The 25,867-nt window shown below is 43.1% G+C and overlaps 1 protein-coding gene and 1 non-coding gene across 13 annotated transcripts in view; both read left to right on the top strand.

Annotated features, from left to right (window-relative positions):
* MYBPC1 (myosin binding protein C1) overlaps window positions 1-22,051 on the top strand; it is an 87,309-nt gene extending 65,258 nt beyond the window's left edge. For 3 of the 12 annotated variants that reach the window (XM_036251504.1, XM_036251498.1, XM_036251496.1), the window contains 10 exons: window positions 805-858; window positions 1,680-1,847; window positions 3,616-3,704; window positions 6,553-6,748; window positions 10,152-10,291; window positions 13,301-13,460; window positions 14,903-15,039; window positions 16,729-16,915; window positions 18,800-18,858; window positions 21,426-22,051. In XM_036251504.1, the coding sequence (XP_036107397.1) occupies window positions 805-858; window positions 1,680-1,847; window positions 3,616-3,704; window positions 6,553-6,748; window positions 10,152-10,291; window positions 13,301-13,460; window positions 14,903-15,039; window positions 16,729-16,915; window positions 18,800-18,858; window positions 21,426-21,476 (1,241 nt within the window). In that variant the 3' untranslated portion in view covers window positions 21,477-22,051. Of the gene's footprint in view, window positions 1-804; window positions 859-1,679; window positions 1,848-3,615; window positions 3,705-6,552; window positions 6,749-10,151; window positions 10,292-13,300; window positions 13,461-14,902; window positions 15,040-16,728; window positions 16,916-18,799; window positions 18,859-20,243; window positions 20,287-21,425 lie in introns of all 12 variants that reach the window. The other 9 variants (XM_036251500.1, XM_036251499.1, XM_036251507.1 and 6 more) reach the window with 9 other exon arrangements.
* On the top strand, window positions 16,393-16,523 carry LOC118624848. The gene has a single exon (XR_004958512.1). It is a non-coding gene; the product is annotated as a small nucleolar RNA SNORA66 (small nucleolar RNA).
* Window positions 22,052-25,867: the final 3,816 nt, after the last annotated feature.

Genomic DNA, 25,867 nt, shown 5'->3' with positions numbered 1-25,867 from the left:
CAGCCACCAGGAAATTCTGGCCTCCTGTTCCTTCTCCCTGATAACTCCCAGAAGGGTTGGAATAAAACAAGAGAAAGTTCGGGGGGGGGGGCAGTGCAGTCCAGTCCCCACTCCCTGGACACCCAGAAAGCATCATCCCAAACCAGGGGAGCATGCCCGTGACACCCCCTGATTCAGCAACATCTCCTCCACTCTTGCAGAATGCAGAGAAGCAGGCTTGATTGGTTTTCTTGACCAAGACCTCGTTGTCATGGCAACCAGGGGCCGCCTCCTCCGCTGCCTGGCCAGTTTCCATGTCCTTGGAGACTGACAGCCCTAAGACTGGGCAGGCCTCATCATGATTATGAGTGCCCTTACTCCCAGACTGATGCAGGGGCACCGCATTGCCTGGGAACTCAGAGGACCCTCCCAGGCTGGGGTGACTGGGTGGCCGGGCAGGAGCAAGGATGGGTTGTTCCACTGTACTCTGCTCCCCTGTGGAGTCCAGGGCCTGCTCCTCCGTTTTCTTCAGGGTCTTGCTTGGTTCTTCGCTACCTCTTGCTCCCACAGCTGGGGGTGCCCCAGCCTCCTCTCTCCTCCTCTTCGCTGCGGCAGGCGCCCCAGGTCAAAAAGCAGTCTGAGCAGAGCAGGCCTCCCCGAGGAACCCCCTCCCTAACGTGTTTGGTCTCTTCCGTCACTGTTCTGAAGACAAATATCTTTGCATACTTTGCATACTTTACTAACAGAGAATGCTGACTACTGATACATACTCTTCTGGTGTGAAAGTGGGTGTCTTTAATTAATTTTAATGACGGATTCTCAAAGGTACATCAGCAAAACTGTCTGATGAAAATGGGGAGGCTGCATATGATCTGTCAGGTAAAGTATTCTTTGACAGCTTTCACACTTTCTTACTCTATGATAAAGTTTCTGGGCATATTCCATGACCGAGCATGACGTGCACCCACCATCCAGACACACAAGAAGAGTCCTTAGAGATGGAGGGGGTGGGGGGGGGCATGAGTTAATAATGCGGGATCCAAGCCTCGTTTTGTGCTGTGGGCATAATGCGAAAGGACTTTCAGAAGCTGAAATAGTTATTAGCCTCGGATACTGGGTTGAGGGGGAAGGATTGTGCCAGCCCCTTATGAGGGCTTTGGCTCCTGAGCTGTGTTTCCAGTTTTTGTGAATATGTGCTTATTTTCTTCATACGTGCGAGCACGGACCAGATTCCCCGTGTTCATGTTAGCATCTCAGAGTATTAAACTAGCCGGGATAAAACAGAGAGATGATATGACTGTATAAGGTCGGTGTCTCTCACTCACAAGTATAACGTTTTCCTAAACGTGAATGTATATGGCTGGCTAAATATCACCGTTACATCCTTCTTCATAAAACTGCTGCCAAATTCTGGGGGAGAGTTACTGTTAGGCAGGAGACCCTAGTATCCTGAATAGAGGTTTTTCAGAAATAGCAGAATCTGATTGTCCTTTTTCTTGTTACATATGTTAGCCAGTATAGGCTCTTTTTTTTTTTTTTTTTAATTTAAATGTGAAAAATGCCCAGCCATGCACGTAGCTGAGTCCAGGCCAAATGATTTCATTATGAGTAAAATATTAATTCAGAATTGACTGTACCGGTCTGGATGATTTCTGTCACTGAACACCGTCTTTGCCTTCTTTTTCTTTTGTGGATTTTAGCTGAGGACTGGATAGTGGCTAACACAGATCTGATCGACAAGACCAAGTTCACCATCACGGGTCTGCCCACGGATGCCAAGATCTTTGTGCGTGTGAAGGCTGTGAATGCAGCCGGCGCCAGCGAGCCCAAGTACTACTCCCAGCCCATTCTCGTGAAGGAAATCATAGGTGGGTGGCAGCCTGTCAAACCGTCATCCCCCTTTTACATGGTTTGCTTTTATTTCTTAAATCCCTTTCCTTTTCAAAACTTCCATTTTGTCGTCTCGCCTCTGATAGTGTATTAATGCTTCCTGGGAGTTAAAAATAACCAACAGCTCTTTTCAGGCAGTGTGGAGGTCGGCCCAGGGTTTATAACCTGGTATGAGGACCAGTTCGTTAGCCTCACTGGGTTCCTCACCATTGAGTTGAGAGAGAGAGAGAGAGAGAGAGAGAGAGAGAGAGAGAGAGAGAGAGAGAAGCCGGCATTGCCAACAATTCCTACAGTGGCATGTCGCAAGTGAGTCTGCAAGGTCACAACCATTTCATAATAATATGGACACTGTTTACATGCACTCTGACGGTGCAAAAGTGGTAATGAGTAAAACTGCTGGTGCCTTAGCATGGACCGAGTGCCACCAAACTGCTGGATGTCTTACCTTCCTCACCACCATGCATTTGCAGTTAAAATAAAAGTACTTATCGCATCAAGGTGTGAGAATTAAATAAATTAACCCATATTGCTTGCTTCACAGAGTGCCAAGCCCTTAATATGTGTTAGCCTTTATTATGATGATGGTTCAGTTTGCTGCAGAAACTTACAGTTTCTTTTTCCTCATATGTAAAGTCAGGGAGTTAGAGGATCTCCAGGTTCTCTTCTAACCCCAACATTCAGTCCTCATCATTGATATCATCATCAATATCATCATCGTCATCGTCATCATCATTATCATCATCATCTCAAGTTTATTGAGCACTTACTATTCTCAACCATTTTGCTAAATGCTTTCCAAGGATAACATTACTCAGTCCTCACAACCATCTTACCAATTAGATGCTGTTAGCATCCTGATTTTACAGAACAGGAGTCTGAGACCAGGTCAATGGACCGCGTGTCTGATCTAGGATCCCTGAGTCTGCAGTCTGTGCTTCTAAGCAGAGCGTGAGTTCTAATCCTGGCTGTGTCCCCTTAACTCCATGCTCCAGTTTCTTTACCATAAAGTAAAAGCAGTACCTAGCCCCTAAGGTGGCCAAGAGGTTTAAATTGGCACCTTCATGAGAAGCATTTAGCCTTGGGTGTCACATATGAGCGCTCAAGTGATGAGGCCTGTGTCATCTCTGTGACCCCATGAGCCTTTGACTCCCTGCTCCTGATGGGTTTTCAGCAACATGCTCTAGTATCTTCATGGTGTTGAGTGAATGGACATTAATACACGGTGGGCTAGAGTTGCCTGTTATGGACTTCACCATAGTCACAAGGGAGAGAGTCACTGTAAAATTCCAACAGAATCATCTGAATAGCAAGTACTTGTTGCTCAAACTTCCTTTCTCTGGTAAGAAAGAATGGGCAGTGCCACCAGCTAAGGTGGTGTCTGTACACCTTTAATGGATTGTTCATTGGAGAATATACTCACTGGTGGATACTATGAAAAATATGTATGAGGTCCCAAGAGAAAATTTGGTGTTTTTCCATAAAGTTGCTTTAGGCTTGTAATGACAATAAAAACAGGAAGTTGCAGTAAAACCAAAGAGGTCAAGAATGAATTTTGTTGTATTAAACTGTTAAAACATCTCTTTGAAGGAAACACTTAGAACCGAAGTTACCATATGTAATCTATTAGTGGCATATCTGAGTTTTAGGCAGAGACACAGCAGTGAGCATCATGTCCATATGATGAGGTACAGCTACTTCCGGTGTACTATACTGATCACGAAATTGTGCTATGCTCCTCTCGCTCAGAGCCTCCAAAGATTCGCATCCCAAGGCACCTGAAGCAAACCTATATCCGCAGAGTTGGAGAAGCTGTCAACCTGGTTATACCTTTCCAGGTAATGATTCAGGGGTCACTTATTTATTTTCTCTGTCGGTGCTGGGGTGTTCAAGGAGAAGAAGGAGAGGCTCTAGTATTGACGTTCATCATGAGCCAGGATTTCCCCCAAGGGAGGCAGGTAAATAAGGGAAGAGATTTGGGGAGTGATCATCTCCTGCTGTAAAAGGAAAATCTGTAAAACTGTCATTGATTTTCCTCTACATGACACAAATGAGATCTGAAGCTCTGGGACTCCGGAGGGGCAGGGAGGAAACATTGAGGGCATACCGAAACAAGAAATGCTCGAAGATTCTTTCTGGTCCTATATACCTGTGAAACTGACCTTCATTTGAAGTGAAGTTCTCAGTGTAACAGTCAGGTAAACGACATGGGCTTACTTCCCACAAGTACCCCAATCCACACAAACTCCAATAAGGGCGGTAACTAAAATGTGATGTTTCAGTGCCACTATCTGAAATATGTGAACATTGTAAAATCATTGCTCCAGCGAAAGAATTTGTTGTTCATGAGATTAACCAGGTTTTGCCTGCAGTAATCAGTTTTGGTCTCATACACACACACAGTCACACACACACAATGCACCACCACACCTTTACTCATTTGACTCTTTTTTTGCCTCTAGACAACTCTGTTTAATGGACCTTTCTGCGACGGTGAAACTGTCCTATACATGCGCTGTCCAATATAGTTACCAGCAGCTAACCGTGGCTGCTGACTATTTGAAATGTAAAACTAGGAACTGGTGTGAATTTTCAGCTTTTCTTAATCATAACTCATTTTAGTTTAAATAGCCACATGTTGCTATTATATCGGACAGTATGGCCTTAGAATTTAGGTCCCTGTACACGTTTGAACACACACGCGCGCGCGCGCTCACAGAGTTCATTAGAACTCAGAACCCCCATGAACATCAAGCTAAGTAGACAATTCAGGCCATCCTCACTGAACTCAGGGCCACACCTTAGAAGAGGCGGTCAGTTCTTCTTCTTACGCCACGTGTGAAGTCAGAATGAAAGCCAGGGAGGATGTGAGTGCGGACACAGCAGGGGAAAGAGATGTCTTGCAGAGGCTCCCACAGCCTCAAAGAAAACCAGGAGTTGGGACAAGGCGGGCACTGGGGACCCCACCCAGCCCTGAACTGGAGCTGCTGAATCAATTCTAGGGCTCATCCCAGTTCCCAGAACTTGGAGGTCTGTGTTTCGTTTGTCAGGGGTCTGGGAGAGGAAAGAGCATGAGAACAGGGACCTCATAGAGAGCACCTCAGGGCCTGCTTAGCTGCCAGGAAGCAGAGGGTGACAAGACTGTTCCAAGTTTGTATGTTTGTATAACCTTTAGAGTTCTCGTAAACCTTTTCTCATTTAATTAAATAAAAACAACTGGTGAGGCTGGGAGGGTAGATTTCTATATCCTCCCTTGAGACGGGAAGAAACTGATGGTCAGAGAAGTTAAGTGACTTGCCCAAGGTCACACAGCAAGGAAATGGTAGTGCCAAGAGCGGAGTCTATGTCTCCTGACACTTAATCCAGTGCTTTTTTCACTTCATATGTTATCAGCGAACTCAATTCCCCCCCCCCCCCAGTAGTTAATACATACATTTAAGGAAATTTAACAATACTATTCTCTACTTTCCATGTGCAAGTCTGAGCACCCCCCACCATTTTTTCAAGCTCTGTGGGCAGCGGCTTGATGTGTGTCTCACATTCCTTGTCATAACCTGTCAACAAGCACATTCGGAGCCGGAGGAAGGCTGTGCCCACCTGCCTGAACGGGTGCCTGATTCCCGTCCTCGGGCTGAGCCTCGGTGCTCGGCAATCCTAGGACGCTCCTTTGTAGTACAAACGGAGACTCATGTCCACGAGTAAGATGATAATTTCTCAAAGTCTGCTATAAAAGAATAGCTTCGGCAGCTAGAGAAAAAGAAAGAAAAGAATTATAGACAAATCTGAAATGAGCAGCAAAGTGGAATAATAATCATTAACATTTAGATGATGTTAAGAAAATACTTATGTAGTGTGCAGAAGCTAAGAACTCCAATCTTTATCACCACCCTGTGAGGTAGGAACTATTATTGTTCTTGCTTTACAGATTGGGAAACTGAGGCACAGAGAGTTTAAGTAACTTGCCCAAGGTCACACAGCTAGCTATTCAGTGGTAGAGTCAGAATCCAAATACAGGTTCCAGGGCCCCAGAGCCCGTGCTCTGAACCACTGTGCTGAGTTGTGCAGGCTTGGGAGCTGGAGAGACCCAGCTGCAGAACCCGGTCCCAACGCTTCCTTAGCTGCAAGGCCTTGTGCAAGTCATTTAACTCCTTATCCAGACAATGAGGATAATGATTCCATCTCGATGTGAAGGTTATGGGAAAGAATAAACGTCGGGTACGTAATGTAGTGCCTTGTACACCGAGTGCAGTCAAGGCAGCGAGTGTTACTGCGGCCGCTGTATTTGCCCACCGCCAGGCTGTTTTCCAACCTTGCCTTGGACAGGGTAAGCCACTGTCACTTTTTTTGTAATAGTGGGGGAAAAAAATCTTGTGACAGCCCTGGTCGGTTTGGCTCAGCGGTTAGAGCGTCCGCCTGCGGTCCGGAGAGACCCGGGTTCGGTTCCCGCTAAGGGCATATACCTCGGTTGCAGTTTGTCCCCGGCCCTGGTTGGTCGTGCGGGTGGCAGCCACTCGATGTGTCCCTTTCACATCGATGTTTCTCTCTCTCTCTCTCTTCCTCTCTCTTCCTCCTACTCTATCTGTACAAAAAATGGAAAAATGTCCTCGGATGAGGATTAAAAAAAAAAAAAAAATCTTGTGACAATCTGATTTCCCCTCCCCCTCCACTTTTCCCGTCTCTTTTCAGGGAAAACCAAGACCAGAATTAACTTGGACGAAGGATGGTGCAGAAATTGATAAGAATCAAATCAACATTCGCAACTCTGAGACTGACACGATCATATTTATCAGAAAGGCAGAGAGGAGCCACTCGGGGAAATACGATCTGCAAGTCAAAGTGGAAAAATTCGTGGAAAGTGCATCGATTGACATCCAGATCGTTGGTAGGTTTGGAAGGGGAAACTGGAATGTTCTGTCAAAGCTGTATTTGGACTAATTGTCCTTCTCATTGAGGCTAAAGTAACAATTGGTGTTAGGCTGGCTCTACATATAATTCTTTATTTTTTTTTAGAATTTCTTAACAGATAAATTAGTAAGATTTGTTAGCATTTCAGAACATTTTTTCTCTGACTAAAAAGTACTAATCATGGGAAACATGGGGCATCTGTGTTAAAGAAAATTAATGTATACATATATATTTTAAATTTTTTTGCTAATCCTCATCCAAGGATATTTTTTCATTGATTTTTAGATAGAGTAGGAGGGAGGGAGGGAGGGAGAAAGAGAAACACTGATGTGAGAGAGACACACCAATTGGTTACCTCCTGCATGATCCTGACCAGGGCCAGGATCGAACCTGCAAACCAAGTACATGCCCTTGACCAGGAATCGAACCCCAGACCCTTCAGTCTGCTGGCTGACGCTCTAAACGCTGAGCCTAACCGGCCAGAGCAATGCATGTATTTTTTAATGAAAACCATCTGTATTGCTTTATAATTCAGTCCTTTCTTACTCTGTTTCTCAACTCCTCAACAATAAAACTATTTCCTGTGTTGAATTCTTGCATAGAACACATTGTAGATTTTAAATATCATTTAACATGTATCTATGACACTTAAAATTTGCTATTAATAGAGTTTTAATGGAGAATGAAGGAATTTGTATTAAATGTAAGGAAGATGTGCCTAGACGAAGTGAGGCAGTTAGACACTGGATCTGTTGACCCTGCAGGGCTAGTTAGATCCTTACCTGTCCGAATCGTAAATAAGGCGAGTTCTTACTTCTGGAGAGGGGTGAGGTACGATCTCTTACGGATGGCCTCCCTCACCTGAACTGTTCTGGAATTTTTGCAATGTCAAGACTAAATTTAAGAGCAGAGCTAAGAGAAGCCTTGTTTCCAGCCAACTTTCTTATTACATTTCAGCAAACTTGCTGAAACTAGAGGTTTTCTCACCCAAGGAGCAACTTCCTGCGGCAAGCCTTCCTTTGGGCGAAAGTTCGTGCTCTTCAGGCTGGGCACCGTCTTCCTCCTGGCTGACCGTCCTTGCTTGTTGTTAAGCTGGGGAGTGTTGGCGGTGCCCTTGGATCTGGCCTGGCTTCATGCTAGTGGGAGCCCGGTGGAAGCTTCGGGAAGAGCAGCGCCCTCTGAAACAAGGAAGGACGTTCTGTTTTCTTCTTTGCCAGGCAACTATTTTACCAGGTAGTTCTAAGTGTCTGGCGCGTCACTCGCACACTCAGAGTGCTCCATCAATAGTAATATTATGCCCTGGCCGGTTTGGCTCAGCGGTTAGAGGGTCGGCCTGCGGTCCAGAGAGACCCGGGTTCGGTTCCCACTAAGGGCGCGTACCTCGGTTGCAGTTTGTCCCCAGCCCTGGTTGGGTCGTGCAGGTGGCAGCCACTCGATGTGTCCCTTTCACGTCGATGTTTCTCTCTCTCTCTCCCTCCTGCTCTATCTAAACACAGAATGGAAAAATGTCCTTTGGTGAGGATTGAAAAAAAGCAAAAGTAATATTATGATTCCAAGGTATTGTACTAGCTCCAGATGTATGTGTCTGCCGTGACTGAAAATCCTGCAAAGCCGTTTACTGTCGGGGAGCAAGTGTCTGGAGGTCAGGGTGAACTTCGAAGACAGTGCTGACCTGGGGTGCAGCTGGGAAAAGGCGCTGTCTGGGGGCCGGGATGGTGAAAGCGGAAGAGGAAAAGTGGGTGTAGAAGCGTGTGGGTAAGAGTGGAAAGCAGGGAGGGTGCCGCTGTGGCGCCAGCCGTCGAGCCTTGAGGGCTGCTTGTTAGATGGTATGTATAAGGGAACAGCGCCCAGGCCGGTTTGCCCAGTGGTTAGAGCGTCGGCCCACGGACAATGAGTCTCTGGTTGGATTCCGGTCAAGGGCATGTACCTCGGTCGCGGTTCGTCCCCAGCCCTGGTTGTGCGGGAAGCAGCCAGTCGATGTGTCTCTCTCACATCGATGTGTCCCTCTCTCGCTCTCTCCCACTCTATCTGATGATAAATGGAAGAATACCCTCGGGTGAGGATTAAAAAAAATTAAAATAAAAGAGAAAAAGCCTTACCAGAAAGCATGCTGGAGTTTGCTCTTTCCAGTCTGACATTTTATATTTCCTATAAAAATAATGACAGTTGCATTTTAATACCTGCAGGGCGGAAAGGGTGAGGCTTGTACTGAGGGGGATAATAGATGTGAAATTCTCTGAAAAAATTAATACTGTGCAAACATATAATACAGCGCAGGGCAAAAGTAGGTTTACAGTTGCGAGTAAGTGAAACGGTTTATTCTTGTATTATTATTTACTAATTATTGTATTCATTTCCACACAAAAAACTGTAAACCTACTTTTACACCACCCTGTATAATTCTTGTCCTTTCTTGCACTCCTGTGCATGATTTGATTGGGGTGGGAGGTCTTCCCAATCAAGTCTTAGGTTTGTATGGTTTTGTTTTTTTTAATCCTCACCTGAGGGTATTTTTCCATTTTTGTTCAGACAGAGTGGGAGAGAGAGAGAGAGGAAGAGAGAGAGAAAGAAACATCTACGTGAGAGGGACACATTGACTGGTTGCCTCCCACACAACCCCAATCAGGGCCGGGGACCAACCGAGAAACTAAGGTACGTGCCCTTCACTGGAATCAAACCCAAGACTTACTGGTCCATGGGCTGGTGCTCAAACCACTGAGAGAACCGGCCAGGGCAAGTTTTTTTAATCCTTTGGCCTTCCTGAATGTTACCAAAATGTTCTGGAAGGTCAGAGGTCACAGAAACTCATGTGGTGCAGAAAGTAAAGTGAGGAAAGACTCATTTATTTCCTCATTAATGCATTTTACTCACACAAAATAGAAACGCTTGATAAATACAAATAAATCTGGGAGGCAGAGTTGAGAGAGTGATAAAACATGTTTTCCTCATGCCCGTTAAAGGTGCCTTTTGGGTGCAGCAGAGGAACCCACTCCTAGGCTGGGGGCTCAGCGCCCGTCCCCTCGAGTCAGACCTGCTCAGCCCAGGAGGCTCTAAATGTCAAGTGCAGCATCAGCTCACATTTCCAACAAGGTGGGGTAGCCCTGTGACTCAATGCCAGTAGGCTGCCCTGCAGGGGCGGTTACTAAGGTTCGAGATTTCATTTTCAAAATCCCCCCCCCCCCCCCCCCCGTGAAGATGAAAGCCAGGAGTTTCCAAATAAGCTTGGCTGGAGTGCATTTCACCTCTGAAGTTTGAGAATGGTGCAAGGAATGTGGGTAGAGATGCAGAGAAGGAGGGATGCTTTAAAATATCCTCCGGTAACAACGTGCAGGTTGGGAGGGAAAGTGACCTTCCAGTGATGCGGTGAATTTGTCCTACAGACCGTCCGGGTCCACCCCAACTTGTGAAGATTGAGGATGTCTGGGGAGAGAACGTTGCCCTAACATGGACACCACCAAAGGACGATGGCAACGCGGCCATCACGGGGTACACGATCCAGAAGGCTGACAAGAAGAGCATGGTAAGGCCTGGCTTTCTCCGGTTCAGCAGCAGCAGAATCACATTTCATCAGAAGTAAAGGGGGAAGCATGAGGTCCTCTCTCCTGAGGAACCCATGGAGACCATGGAGAAAGGAGGTGACCTAGTGGAAAGGGCCACAGAGAGTCAGACTTGAGTCCCAGCATTGCCATTTAGGACCACTTAACCACTTTCATGTCCATCTTCCCCATCTGTAATGTCGGTTCACCAATGCTCACTTTCCTGCTTATCCCGAAGCTGTAACAATATAAAGCACCTGACACAAGGCTCAATGAATTTAATAAATTCATTGTTCAACAAATATTTACTCTAGATGCTGACTCAGATTTACACCCACGCAACTCTTTGTCCTTGTAAAACAAATGTTGACTAGCATAGACAGAAAGACAGTAGTTAGAAAAAAACGACCCTAAAGGGAGCAGCATGTGCAAAGGTCCTGAGGAACAAAGGGGATTAGAGTGTTCAAGAAGAAACCCAGTTGGAGTATGAATTATTATTACCCATATTGTATAGATAAGGAAACTGAGCATAAATGACTTGCCCAAAATCCCCAGATTTTAAATGTTAACGTGTTGGTCCTCGTAAATGAGAATCCATCCACTACACTTGACTACTGCCCTACTTGTATGTGAATGAAGGAATACGTGGACACTCAATGCCACAGAGCCATTTTTCACTCTCATAGGAAAAGCAAAACTTTGTACTGAATGATATTGATAAAAAGTCTTTCTGAAAAAAAAAAAATGTTATTGGTTTGGGGTAACATTGGTTAATAAAACTATGTAAGTTTCAGGTATACGACTCTATAAGACATCAACTGTATATTGTATTGTGTGTTCACTACCCAAAGTCAAGTCTCCTTCCATTACCATTTATCCCCTGCTCACCTTCGTCTACCTCCCCCCATCCCCCTGATAAGAGGTCTTTAAATATTTGCACCAGCAGATAGCAGTAAGAACACAGGTTATGCAATTACATCAAGTAGATAGAACAAGGGAGGAGGGTTGGGAAAGGCAGTGTAAGCAACAGGAATGGACTTCAAGCCTCGCCGTACCAGAAACTATTTCTAGCATGTCTTTTCTTCCTGGGTGGGTGTTACATGACAGCATGAGATTTGTCATTCAAAGTAACGTCTTTCAGCTAAACCTGGACAGCTTGAGGACGGGATCAATGGATGACTTTGCAAGGGAAGTACTGCATGTCTTGAATTTCCCTAACAATGACGGCTCTCCTTTGGACTTTGGCTCAGATACTGTCAGTGAATCCAGAGGAAGCATGTTTCCTTCAGGTGGTACCTCCATTCTTCCACCCCCATCATGCTTGCCCAATGTTTGTTTTCTTAGACATCTAGTCCAGTTTAGATCGGCCAGGACTTTCCTGCTGTTTCATGTGTCTGAGGTCTGCCTGGTGATGGGGGATGATCCCTAACCCTGCACCCCTGTGTTTCTGTTGCATTTCAGCAGGGGCAGACCTATGGCCCAGAAGATGCTCACTCTGCCCAGCGCACTTCCCAGGAGATCACTGCATCATTGTCTTGTTGTGGCTACAGATGCTGTTCTTCACTTACATTCCTATAGTCATTCATCCCTTCCATAGACATTGTTCTCACTGTGTGCCAACATATTTAATTATTCAGTCATTCACTGTGTTGAGCACTGTTGTAGCTGCTGGGTGAAAGAGAGAGAGAGACAGAGAGACAGAGAGAGAAGGAAGGAAGAAGAGGGAGGGAAGGAGGAGAGAAGGGGGAAGGACAAAGAACAGAATAGCTCCTGCTCTTAGGGTACTCACAGTCTAGGCAGGAAGAAAGGCTTAAAAACCAAATGACAAAACAATATCATACATGTTGGAATCAAGGTCTGCATTAAATACCTTGGGAATAAATGAGGGTATAAGTACATTTGCTTGCTGTCTTAAAATATGCAAAATACATATAAAATGATGGCCCATAAAAGTTGCAAGGAAAATTCTTTCCTTTATGAACTTTTTTGTCAGCAAGTGTATTTTCTCAACTAGTGGTCGAAAATTTATGTGGTACAAATGGAATTTCTACTGGTTGCCAGATACATTTTGAAACCATGATATTTCTTGGTATAGTGAGGGAAAACAGGAAAAAAATTGTTTTAGCTTCTCATTTATTCATTCATCCATTCCAGTGTTCAAGAAACATTTATTTTGTCCTTAGTACCTGCTATGTGCCAGGTACTATGACAGGCACTGGAGACACAGGGGTGAGAAGGAGAGTGTCTTTAACATCCTGGTGTGTTCATCCCAGGGATGGGTGGGGGTAGAGGAAAAACAAGTAAACTAGTAAATATATAATATAACCGAAGATAGCAAGTGCTGTGGAGAAAACTTTGCCAGGTTAGGGTAGGGGAGAGGTGATATCTGAGCAAACATCTCAAAGCACCTGTGTTGAGAATATTAGGCAAGTTTGTTGAATGATTTAAATTTTTCTCTGGTGATTTAGCATCATCTTTTTCTCAGCATAGACATATATAATTATGTCATATATAAAATATAATTATATTTTGTTATACAAAAGATAGACAAGTAGATTGATAGATGACAGACTATACAATTTTGAGGAAAATATAAAGGTAGTAGTTATGATTCTGGTGTATAAATGAAGATTAAATTAATTTTTAGTTATAAATTAATTATAAAGTATTAAACTAATTAAATGGATGTTATTATTGCTCTCAATATAAAAATTAATTCTTTCTTTCTTTCTTTCTTTCTTTCTTTCTTTCTTTCTTTCTTTCTTTCTTTCTTTCTTTCTTTCTTTCTTTCTTTTTTTTTTGGTATGTGTCCCTAGCGGGAACTGAACTCAGGACTCTCTGGTCCACAGGCTGACGCTCCAACTGCTGAGCCAAACTGGCCAGGGCAGCTATTTTTCTTTTAGTAAATGAAACATCCCTATTATTTATTCTAATGAGCAGTTGGAGAAGTTGTGTATTTTTAGGTAATTTTCCTTAAAATGTTTTTCTTTCAGGAATGGTTCACTGTCATTGAGCATTATCACCGAACCCACGCCACCATTACTGAACTGGTCATAGGAAATGAATATTACTTCCGGGTCTTTGCTGAAAACATGTGTGGCCTCAGTGAGAATGCGACAATGACTAAAGAGAGTGCTGTGATCGCCAAGGATGGTGAGTTAGTAGTGGGCTGAGAAAAGGGGGTTCTCCACCCACTTCCTGTGAGTGGAGGTTTGGGGGAGCTTCCCACACACCACCAAACAATTCTTAGACACCACCTGGGTGTCCCACAACTCAATTCAGTTCTGACCCTGTCTACCCAGAGATAGCATCAGATCCCACAGGTCTGGGCTCAGTCCCACAGGAGGGTGCCCGGCTCCCACTTCAGATGCCAATTGCAAGTCCAGGTTGTCACCTGTGCTTCCAACAGGCTATATATCAGAGGTTCCAATGACCCCTCCTCAGGTTTGATTAACTTCCTGGAGTAGCTCACAGAACTCAGAGAGACATTCCATCTACTGTATCACTGGCTTAACACAAAAGATTATAACTCAGGAACACCCAGATGGAAGGGGCCTCAGCAAAGTACGGGGGATGGATATGGAGTTTCCACGCTCTCTGAGCTCCACCACTGTCCTAGAACCTGCATGTGCTCACCAATCCAGAAGCTCTACAAACCTATCCTTCTTGGTTTTTATGGAAGCGTCATTACACAGCCATGATTGATTGAATCTCCAGCCACTCTCTCCTCCTTGGTGGTCTGGGGGCGGGACTAAAAGTTCCAACCCATTAATTATAAGGTTGGTTCCCCTGGCAACTAGTTCTTGGGTGGGGTCAGAAGCAACCTCATTAACATAACAAAAGACACCTTGATAGCTCTATTTGCTTAGGAAATTCCAAGGGTTTTAGGAGCTCTGGGCCAGAAATGAGGATGAAGACCATATTTCTTATTATAAATCAGAGTATCACAACTGGACATCCGGAAACCTCGGTGTTCAGTGACTAGAGGAGACTGAAAGAAAAACAGATGTGGTGAAAGGAAAAAGAAAATGATAAACACATGCTGTTAAATTATGGTAAAAATGGCCAAGTCAATATTAATTTTAAAAGTAAAATTTTTAGAGGAAAATTATATTATTATTGCATTTTTAAAAATACAAGCTGTAATTCATTCCAGCTTCTGGGCAGTCGGTGTATAAATGGCTAAAACCACAGGGATAGGAAAAAGTAGACAGTGATTTCTCGAGTCTGGGTTACTTCTGTTGTTAGACACCGTCCATGGGGCTCCACAGCAGACCCACCAAATGGGTGAGGCTGATGCCACGCCCATCCTTTCATTTCCCCAGGAACCACCCTCCTTCCTGCTCTTCCTCGTCACTGTCACGAAAACACACTGTTGCTCCACGTGCTCCGAATTCTCAATATTTGTATCAGTTTCAGATGACCACTGTGCGCCCTGTGGGGGGAATCATTGTCCATTTGTACCCTCAGGAATGAATGCCTCTCAGTGTTCACTCATGTTTTTCTAAGGTCAGGGAAGTTTTAACGGCAGGTAAAGTATGCCAAGAATAACACAGTCTCAGGCCAACTTGTATATTTCTAATGCTTGCTTTAAGGTAAAGTCTACAAAAATCCAGTGTATGAAGACTTTGATTTCACAGAGGCACCCATGTTTACCCAGCCTTTGGTCAACACCTACGCTGTGGCTGGGTACAATGCCACCCTCAACTGCAGTGTGAGAGGAAATCCTAAGGTACCGTGTTTTATTTTTTTAAAAACACATTAGTTAAATTTAAGAATTCATCCCAAATTCTCTCTCGTGTATTTGCCACATTATAAATGTAAGTAATACAAATGGACCCTCCAGTTTCTATTTGTGTCTTATTCTGGGTTTGGGGGGAAGTGGTAAAAAATGTTTATATTTCTTTACTAAATAAGGGATACCTTCTAAGGAAAAACCAAATCACCTATTTTCAAAAGAACAGAGAGGCAAGGAGATGGAAGTAATATTGTTTCACCTGAAAAAAATTAGGTGGAAAAATTGATTCATCAAATTTTCTATAATAGATTAAGGCAACTGATGATACTACAAGGCAAGGCAGAATTTAAACTGCTGTTTTAAGGGAGCAGAGTACTAAGAAGGGAGAAATCACATCTGACAGAAGACAAAAGGTTTTAAGTTTTCATGTTGTTGGCATTTGAAAAGAACAACAAATTCATGAATGTCGCCCATAGAAATATTGATCTGCCCCTGGGTTGCATTGAGGGAAGGCACCCTAGAATTTGAAAAATTGCACACAGTGGTATTTTCCCCACATATACCATGAACAGAAAGAGGAACTTCAGAGAGTAGTCAAACTGAGGATGGGAGGAAGATGCTGACTTCATGTTTGATTGGAAGTGATGTTGGTATATCCAAGTAGGAATGATCCGGAAGCAGAGGAGGAGTTCATTGGCGCTTAGGACAAAGGGCAGGGCTGTGACTCTCAGTTTAGGAGTCCCCAGGCATGGGGGTGCTACATTCCACCCCTTGGAGTCAAAGCTCTAGAAAGCAATACCCTTAAGGAAAGAGGGAATGAGAAAAAAGCCAAGGACCAACATGTGAGGCTCAGTGAAAGCTTCCACTTGAGAGGCGGAAGGAAGAAGAGAATGGTGTGAAGAAAGAGAAAGGCTATCTCTGGGGCCTGAGAAAGGCAAAATCATAGAAGAGTAGAAGGAGTGGAAGGTCAGTGATGTCAGATATAGTTCAGGGGTCAAGGAGAATGGAGTCACTTCCCTGGGCAATTGGTTTATGACAGATCTTGAATTATATGGTTGGAGAAGATCCATTGCCACCAGATGATGAAAACAGATGTCAGGGGACAGATTAAATGGTGAGCAGCCCATAAATAATTTGAAAAGAGTACCAGGAAAAGAAGGCGGGGAAAATTAAATGGTTATGGCACCCTACGGGGATTCTCTGAAAAATGCCCAGCAATATATCGCCTCTTGGTTGAGTTAACCTCATGGACCTGTAGATCCGATTGAAATACCACCGAACCCTTTGGGGAAGGTTGCCCCAGCGCTGTGAACAACTCAGGCTTGCTTCTTCAGAACTGCTCATTTAGTGCAGTCTCGACTGCTAACTACATGACATTGCAGAAATGAAGGGAACCAGGTTTGCTAAAATAATTGTGGTGATAGAAATGTATTAGCCTCAGAAACCAGGGAGGTGGTCCATTCTATCCTAGTACGGTGAGTAAAAAGAGAACTGCTCATTTGCTCTCTTGCCAAGCACTAGGTAGAATTTAATTTGAGAGAAACCATGCTCAAGATGGGGGTTTTTGTTAGATGCACTTTCTTTCTAAGCCATGCTTGAAAATTCTGTCACTGGCTTTGACGGCCTGTTGATAGGCTAAGTTCAGATATGTTTTGACCTCATTTATTTCGATGTTAACTTCAGCCCAAAATAACCTGGATGAAAAACAAAGTTGCTATTGTGGATGACCCCAGATACAGGATGTTCAGCAACCAAGGGGTCTGTACGCTGGAGATTCGCAAGCCTAGCCCCTATGACGGGGGCACTTACTGCTGCAAAGCAGTCAATGACCTTGGGACAGTGGAGGTCGAATGCAAGCTGGAGGTGAAAGGTATGACATCCAAGATCTTGGGTATAGAATAAAATGAAAGAAAATCATTTCATTATTGTCCTTATTGCAAAATCCAAATTGTTTGCCAAAATGTTCTGGGGTGGAGGAGGAAGGGGTTAGAGAGACTGGGGAGAGAAGATATTTTTACATCTTGCATTCACTCTTGATTTATTTTTGAAGGTTATTTGATTCTTTAAGTAGACTTATGTTCATCTCTTGCAATTCTTGTTAACTAAAGAAATATTAATTACAGTGGAATTCTATGTGCACAGCATGGTAAGAATAAATAAAGTCAAGAGGGTATTATTTTGGTGATGTAGTCCATCTATAAATAGAAGCCTAGTGTAAAAACGTATCTAATGATAGGAATTTATGCTATTTTAAACTAGTTTACTATTTTGTGCAACTTTCAATACATATGGGTAATTGTGTCGATTTAATGTAGACCATTACATTTGTTGAATATAGCATCCACATACTGTGACCAGTTGCCTTTAAAATCTCACTAGAGAACTTCCATGTACAGGTCTGCATTTCATTTATTCTAGTTTTCAACCAATGTAAATCAAGAAAGCATGTAAGGTGTGACATGGTAGAAAGGTTTCAGTCTAACCTGTCATCTTAATCAATCTTCATATTAATGGAGTATAATTTTTATACTAAAATTTTTTCTTGACAATCAAAACCTACTTTGGGACCTTATGAGATAATAGGTCACATGATTCTAGTGTCTTTTCTTTTATTCTTGTTGTATCAACTTGTCTTTCTGTGACAACTGAAATCTTTTTCTACCTCTCTATAATGAAGAAATTATTATCCAAAATTCAGAAAGATCATCCTGTAAATATCTATTTTTAGGGAAAACATTGTAAATGCTTACGGTATTTATGCTTTTAAAATTATATATTTTTAGTCCTAAATCTAGTATAAAATAGTGAAGAAATTTATTGAAAAAAATTTTCTTTTGTAACTTTTAAAAAGTAATATTCTTTCTCTTATGATCCCTGTCAATCCTGAGGTAATATGGTATAGTAGATTCATAATTGAGTGAGAGGAAAAAACCAAAAAGTTGGTTTTTTTTGAAAAACAACTTTTTGGTTTTTTTCTCTCAAATATAAAACATAATATTCTTTTTTTTTTTTTTAATCCTCACCCGAGGACATTTTTTGATATTTTGTTCAGATAGAGTGGGAGGGAGTGAGAGAGAGAGAAACATCGATGTGAAAGGGACACATCAAGTGGCTGCCACCCACCCGACCCAACCAGGGCCAGGGACAGACTGCAACCGAGGTACATGCCCTTAGCAGGGACCGAACCTGGGTCTCTCTGGACCGCAGGCCGACACTCTAACTGCTGAGCCAAACCGGCCAGGGCACTTTTTAGTTTGTATTAGCTCTGGTCATGGTTGCAAATACATCTGGTTTCTGAATGACTAGCTTTATTCATTCCAAAGTACTGTGGGTAATTGTTTCAGCATCCAAAAAAACACAAAACCTAGTTCGACTTCTGCGTGTTTTGAAAATAATGGAATGTTGTTAATGATATAAAATGATGATTTCATAAATGGTTCAACATGTGGGGTCCTCCTTAAAAGATAATAAAGTTATGCTTATAGATGATATATTCTCTATGGTAATTGCATAGTAAATTATATGGTAATTAAATTTCATAATGTAAATAATGTATTCTACATGAGTTCATAGTAAGATGTCAATGGTAATATATTCGTAAAAGCTGTTGGTCCTGAAAGTAAAGCGAAGATTGTTTATCATCAGATTGTTATCTGATAATAAGTGATTTGAATCAAGTTAAGCTGTGAAAAATAAAGGTAAGAATTTCCACTAAGAACAAATAAATACTGGTACAAATATTCTAATCCTACAGTGATATATCAAGGAGTAATTTCCCCTGGAGAACCACTGTTTCTGGAGGGGCAGCAACAGGTTTTAAAATTCATATCCCACTGGATCTTTCTACTTTCTGTTCCATTCCTCTTACATGAAACCGCACTTTGCATGTAAAGCTTGACTCTCACTTGCTTTCATTATATTTCTTAGCAGCTCATGGCATACAGTGTTTATGCCATGAACAAGGAAGGCCAAATTATTCAAGGATATCAAGCAGTGTAGGAACTAAGTTTTGTCAGAAAGCTACGTGGGAAGAGAACCGCATTTCAGATACAAGATTATCAAAACCTGGAACCAGTGACATGTCTGTAATATTTTTATTTTTTACATGTAAAGAGATAAGATCTTTTTTTAAGATAGTTTTATAGATTCATGTTGAGAAGTAGAAAACGGAACCTTTTTAAAGGGCTAAGCTGTAGAAAAAGTGTTTTGAGCGTTTTTGATAGGGAGAGGTCACAAGTAAAAACAGATCCGGTAGTTAGAAACGTTCACATTTAATGCTTTTCAGTGAAAAATTCCCTGTAGTAGATTATCCGTAGTCCATCCTTCTGTTGGGCATTTTGGATATTTTCATGGGACCAAAATTATTTCATATAGTCATGAAGTTAAAAGGAGAGAAAATTCAAGGTCTCATCACTAAGTGCATTAAGCATTAAATGAGTTCTATAGTATATCGATGATTCTCCCCCATTTGAAAGAGTGGACTGAGAAGTTCTTTGGGGCTGGATAAACAACCCGATGTAAACTCTAATGATGTAGATAGATCTATGCCCGAGTTTACAATATTTGCTCTTTGAATTCCCAGAGGTAATGTCAGCTTTCCAAAAGAGGAAAGAATTAGGGCTGTTTCTTAAAAGTTTTGTAGATTATACATATAGTCACTTTCTAGCCTGTTTGCTTAAGCCTTGCGTTTATTTAGATTAGTCTTATATAATCATTTCAGAATACATATTATAGAACACACTAGTCTAATATTTATATCTACTTGATAATTTTGCCTTTTAGAATTTCAACATATATATATGTACACTAATGCTTTGTCTATCATCTATGTTTTTCTTTTGTTGAAAAACACAATATATATATGTTGTAGGGATTTTTTTTTTTTAAGCTAATGCTTTGGAAGCTCTTACCATAAATATTCACTGTACAATCAAATTGGCTTTGCCACCTGTTTAGGCAAAGTGGTTGTGCATATTAATAAATGTTTTACATATTAATGATCCTTTTGAAGTGACTGGATCCCTTCCCTTCATTCCATGTGCTTCTATGTTCCTACATCTTTCACATGACTAAGGATTAATGAAATCACCTCATCATAATCGCGACCATAATTTCATCCAACAAGTACTCAACGTTGGTGTTAGCATTTTATTAATGCTTACAACTTCTCTCTCTCTCTTTCTCTCTCTCTTCCTTAGTTGTAGCACAGTAAGGATTTTTGAATGTATATTATCATCTAAGGTAAGCTTTCATATGGATTTGGCATATGAAGCTTATGACTCTCATAAGCCATACAAAGCTTGCGGAGTATGGCATGATTTTCATTATGTAATCCAATGAAAATAGACCATTTAAAATATCTAACTTTGTAGTTTATAGTTGTATGTTAGTTTCTTGAAATTAACAACTAGTACTTACTCAGCACCACAGTCACCTGTTGATGTGAATGCAGTAGAGCATGGATTAAAGCATTTCATAGAGATGGAAATGAGTGATACCCAAGCATTCTGAACTATGCATCAAGGAATGGACATGTACATAAGTGGCATCATTTCTACCAATATGTGACTTGAAATCTTGTTTTGAAAGGAGAATGACTTTTCCAAATTTGCATTAAAGAAGTTTTAAGAATGTTCAAAATGGCATGCTGTTTTTGTCTGGACGTGAATTTATTAGCAAGTAGTGAAGTACTTCTCTAAAGGACCATGAATTGTTATGGTTTCATGAGTTCTCTTGTGAATGGTACTTTTATTTTTTAAATAGAATTCAGAAATATGAGAGGTAAGTATGAAATATTAGTAGGTATTTCTCTGACCTTCAGAAGGTATCGGATAGGTTTTACTATTTGTAACAAAATATTTCCAATCTTTTTTCACATTTGACAATGTAGAAGTAACCAAAGTTAAAGGAATAGTCCCCTTTTTCTTCTCCAATGTGCGTGAGTTAGAACCCTTTGTGCTTAATTTGAAAGAACATCGACAAACTGGAAACAGTTTCTTCCGCTGATTCATAACGTAGTATGCATTTATTCTGCCTTTCCATCAGAGCACTTAAATCATCCATAGGGAATCCCCCAAACCTCTCAAAGAGCATAAATACTTTCTAACCAGTCAGGACTTCACTAAGATGGAATAACAGTAGGGAACAAAGGGCTTCTATGGGTCTGGCCGGAACTTGCTTTCCCATCTAGATGTCAAGGGCTTTAAATTCTAAATGTACTAAAACCCAGGAGAAGATTTCCAAGTAGGGACTGAATGAACCTTTGTCACTAACTGGAATATAATTAGTCGCATTTCCCGGCAGCTTGTCCAGGAGTATCGTTTCAGTCACTGCTCACATAGACGGTTTTGACTTTGCCTTTGCCTTTCTGTCCTCTGCAGGCGGACTCTCCTTCTGCCGGCTCCTGCTGCAGGGCGTGCCTCCTAACATAATCGAATCCTACATGCGAGATTTGCACTCGAGCAATCCCGAGGAGCACTGAGGGCGGCTGCCTCGGCGGCCCACTGCTTTGCAACCCGACTGCAGTGAGAAAGCGTCTTGTTTGCACACCAGGCCCCCAAGTGTGGCCTTATTTTTCCTTCCAGTGCTGAAGAAAAAAAAAAAAAAGTGCACGGATTGCTTAATTAAAAATTGCAAACAAAACCCCATTTAAAGGCAGCGTTTTGATCATTCTTGTCTGTGCTTTGTCGCTGTACTTTACAAAAAAGCAAGCTATACAATGAGCAGAAGCAGTTACTTTAGTTTAATAGGCTGTAAATGCTTCTTTTTTCCAGAGTTAAAAACAGTACAGTGCACCATGATAGAATCTTGAAAACCCATCTTTCTCTTGGTCTAAGAGATTTGCTAAGCAAAGCAGACTTGTGTATTTCACACACCCCCACGTAACACCAGTGAATCGTGCCTTTTTCCCACTTGAATTCACTAGATTTCTTGAAGTCAAACGAGTTTTCTCAACAGAAGGGGAAATGTATTCAATAAATGCTACAATAAATCTGAAGTGTTTATGACGAAATGACACAGTATTTGTTTTTGTGTTTGGGGCTGTGTGCTCAGGCAGAACTGAGGACAAAGGCCCGGAGCCAGCATGCTACCAAAGTCAGCCCTGACCTCCAGGGTGTCTCTCTGGCTTGGCTTTCCGGCCAAACCCCCCAGAGCTCTTGCCAAAACAGTCAGTCACAGTGACAGAGAGCTGGTGCAGGCTGCAGAGCAGCTACAGACCTAGGGTTTGCTGATGGCGTCCATTCAAATCGAAACCTTCAAAATCTAGAAGCTGAGAAACATCCCTGTAAACCCACATTCTTTCCAGCAGCCTCCTTCCCTCTTCGTGGCGTAGAGAAAGTTTCAGTTAAGAGAGTGGAGTGGCATGTAAGGTACCACACCATGCCACACCTCACCTTCCCCCGTTTTGTTCCTCTGGCTTTTTGTTCTAGGAGCTAAAACATTGTGATGAGCCCACAGCATCCTGCAACAACATTTTATTTATCTATTTATTTTAATTTTTTTCTTTATTGATTTTAGAGAGAGAGGAAGGGAGAGGAGATGGAGATGGAAACATCAATGAGAGAGAATATCGACTGGCTGCCTCCTGCATGCCCCCCACTGGGGATTTGGCCCACAACCTGGGCATGTGTCCTGACTGGGAATCAAACCGGTGACCTCTTGGTGCATGGGTCAATGCTCAACCACTGAGCCACACCAGTGGGCTATTTATTTTTTAAATATTTTTGTTAATCCTCACCCCAGGATATTTTTCCATTGATTTTTAGATAGTGTGGGAGGGAGGGGGAGAGAGAGAGAGAAACATTGATGTGAGAGAGACACATCAGTTGGTTCCCTCCTGCACAACCTGACTGGGCCAGGGATCAAACCTGCAACCCAGGTTCATGCCCTTGTCCAGGAAATGAACTGGAGACCCTTGTGGTACATGGGTCAACACTCTAACCACTGAGTCAAACCAGCCGGGGCCTGGGACAACTTTTTTTTTTTTATCCTCCCTCAAGGACATTTTTTGATATTTTGTTCAGATAGAGTGGAGGGAGAGAGAGAGAGGGAGAAACATCGACGTGAAAGTGACACATTGAGTGGTTGACACCCGCATGACCCAACCAGGGCCGGGGACAAACTGCAACCGAGGTACGTGCCCTTAGCAGGAACCGAACCCCGGTCTCTCTCAACCCCGGTCTCTCTCAACTGCAGGCCAATGCTCTAACCGCTGTGCCAAACTGGCCAGGGCCTGGGACAACATTTTAAAATATCTGCTCTACTTCCTTTTCATGTGAGACCTGAGAAGTTGTGATGGTGGCCACGCTTCTGGGTCGATGTGGGGCTCCAAAAAGGAAGGAGTGGATGAGCCAGGTAGTTGTGTGTTTGGGAACAGCAAGGGAAGCTCAATTTCTTGTCCAAACAATGGTGGCTGCCTCTTTTCCTGTTCTGACTAGTTGGTGATCTTGCTTTACTGGTTGTTAAGAATACTGCCTATCACCCCATGTTCTCAATAACTCTGAAGTAATCATGTGTGCAATCCCTATGCAATAACCCATTTTAATTAGAAAATCTATTTCCATATTATTGCCGAAGATATTTTACATAAGAGAAGTCTGGCTTATCTGTAAGGACATGAAGACCATATTTCTGTATTGCAAACCAAGTAAGACCCTGTCTCCGTGGCGCGGTCAGTCTGTGTGGCCTCAGCAGCCTGGTGGCTGGGTCAGGGGCCCAGTGCAGCAGCTGAGCTGGTTGCCTAATTGAAACGCTCGTTGACCAATCTCACCCAGTCATGGTCACGTTTGTTGTGCCATTTATAAGCAACGTCTAAAAGTGACCATAAAGCATCCTTAGGAAATATTGGTTCCCCAGTCGTTACTTGTGCTTTCTAACTATATTTTGTACTAGATGTTATTTTTCTACTTGGGATCTCTCTCCTCATAGTAAGGGTACTTTCCACAAAGTTTCAACAAGGAAGAAAAAAATCTATTTCAAAACTACAAAGAGCAGAAAGTCAGAAGCTGTCATTGCTACTGGCTGCCCACAACTTCATTCTAGTGTTAAGTTCCACTCTATTACAGACAAGTTATACATCACAGGAATTTACCAAAAGTTCTTTTTGGGAATGAAACATTCATTACATTTTTAAAAGGACCCCCCCTTACTGCCCTGGCCAGTTTGGCTCATCATTTAGAATGTTGTCCTGCAGAAAGAAGGGTCTCAGGTTCGATTCTTGGTCAAGGGCACGTACCTGGGTTGCAGGTTCGATCCCCAGTCGAGGTCGTGTGGAAAGTTTCTCTCTCCCCTCTCCTGCACCCTATCTAAAAATCAATGTAAAAATAGCATTGGGTGAAAATTAACAAAAAATAAATAAAAATAAAAGGATCGCCTTTACTTACTTTAAAAGAAAGCTTAATAAATGTTTTCATGTAAATTCACATAGAAATAGGCGGGAAAGCCACTAGTTATATGTTCTTTTTTTTTTTTTTTTGTATGTGCCCCTAGCAGGAACCGAACCCGGGTCTCTCTGGACCTCAGGCGAGGCTCCAACCACTGAGCCAAACTGGCCAAGGCTAGCCAAGGCTAGTTATATGTTTTTGTTTTTTTTTATCCTCATCCGAGGACATTTTTCCATTTTTTGTACAGACAGAGTGGGAGGGAGAGAGAAGAAGAGAGACAGAGGGAAACATCGATGTGAAAGGGACACATCGAGTGGCTGCCACCCGCACGACCAACCAGGGCCGGGGACAAACTGCAACCGAGGTACGTGCCCTTAGCGGAAACCGAACCCGGGACTCTCCGGACCACAGGCCGACGTTCTAACCGCTGAGCCAAACCAGCCAGGGCTAGTTATATGTTCTTAACCACTCACTCTTCAGTTGAATCCTGAAACATTCTGTTAAGCTCAACAAAGGGGTTGTTGAATGTCTGGTGCGAGCATGGCACCGCGATGGGTTCAGGTAGGAGCCCAGTGAGGAACAAGGCCCCTCGTGCCTTTAGGAATTTATGACACACAAGACACAGAGAAAGACACCAGCGGAGCAGCACGCAGGTGCGAGAGAGTTCTACGAGGCATCAGAAGCTGAACAGTGTGGTTTCTGTGTACTGTCCGTGTAAGTATCACAGTAGAATGTAGTATAGGACGTGCCACATGACTTTATTTTTGTAAGTCAAATTCAATATGACCCTGAGCTCTCCACAGGGAAATTGAGAAATTCTCTCTGTCCTGCTTGGAAGGTCCTATCTCAGATCCTGGGCCAACTGGATTCTTTCCTGGTGCCTAGAAAATGGAGAGAAGGGAAGTCTCTGCATTTTCGTCTCCACTGGTGGCTGCAGAGATGCCTGTGGTCCAACCCCGTATGGTCCACTTCAACTAGCTGGACAAGTAGTATCAGTCTTGGAACTGGGCAAGAGGGTCTTCTGCAACTTCAAGAGTCCCGTTCTGGCCCTTCTCCAGCCCTGCCTCCCTGCACAAGGTAGGGAGGCCACAGAACCAAGGGGAATTGCTGACTTAGAACCCTTACCACACTGCTGCTTCTCACAGATTATACCCACGCCCACGGTCAGGGCTTTTGTGGGCCTTTTCCCTGGGTTCGAGCCCCTAAGAAAGAACTATCTGGCCAGTATATGTACCGAGGCCCAAGGGCGGACAGAGGCACGTGTCTGCCAGGAGGCTGTGGACGTGACAGAAGCCTGAGCGTAAGGCTGGGGCCTCTCCGTGTGTGAGACCCGCATGGTCTGGTGGAGGAAGGAACCGGGACGCGGAGAACAGGGAGACCGAAGACGCAGCAGGCCACAGCATTCTGGCAAGTACTTCCGATCTGCATTCAAGCTGGGC

This window comes from Molossus molossus, unplaced genomic scaffold (genome assembly GCF_014108415.1).
Source record: "Molossus molossus isolate mMolMol1 unplaced genomic scaffold, mMolMol1.p scaffold_m16_p_10, whole genome shotgun sequence".
Classification (NCBI taxonomy): Eukaryota; Metazoa; Chordata; class Mammalia; order Chiroptera; family Molossidae; genus Molossus; species Molossus molossus.
This window is presented reverse-complemented; position numbering and strand designations above follow the sequence as displayed.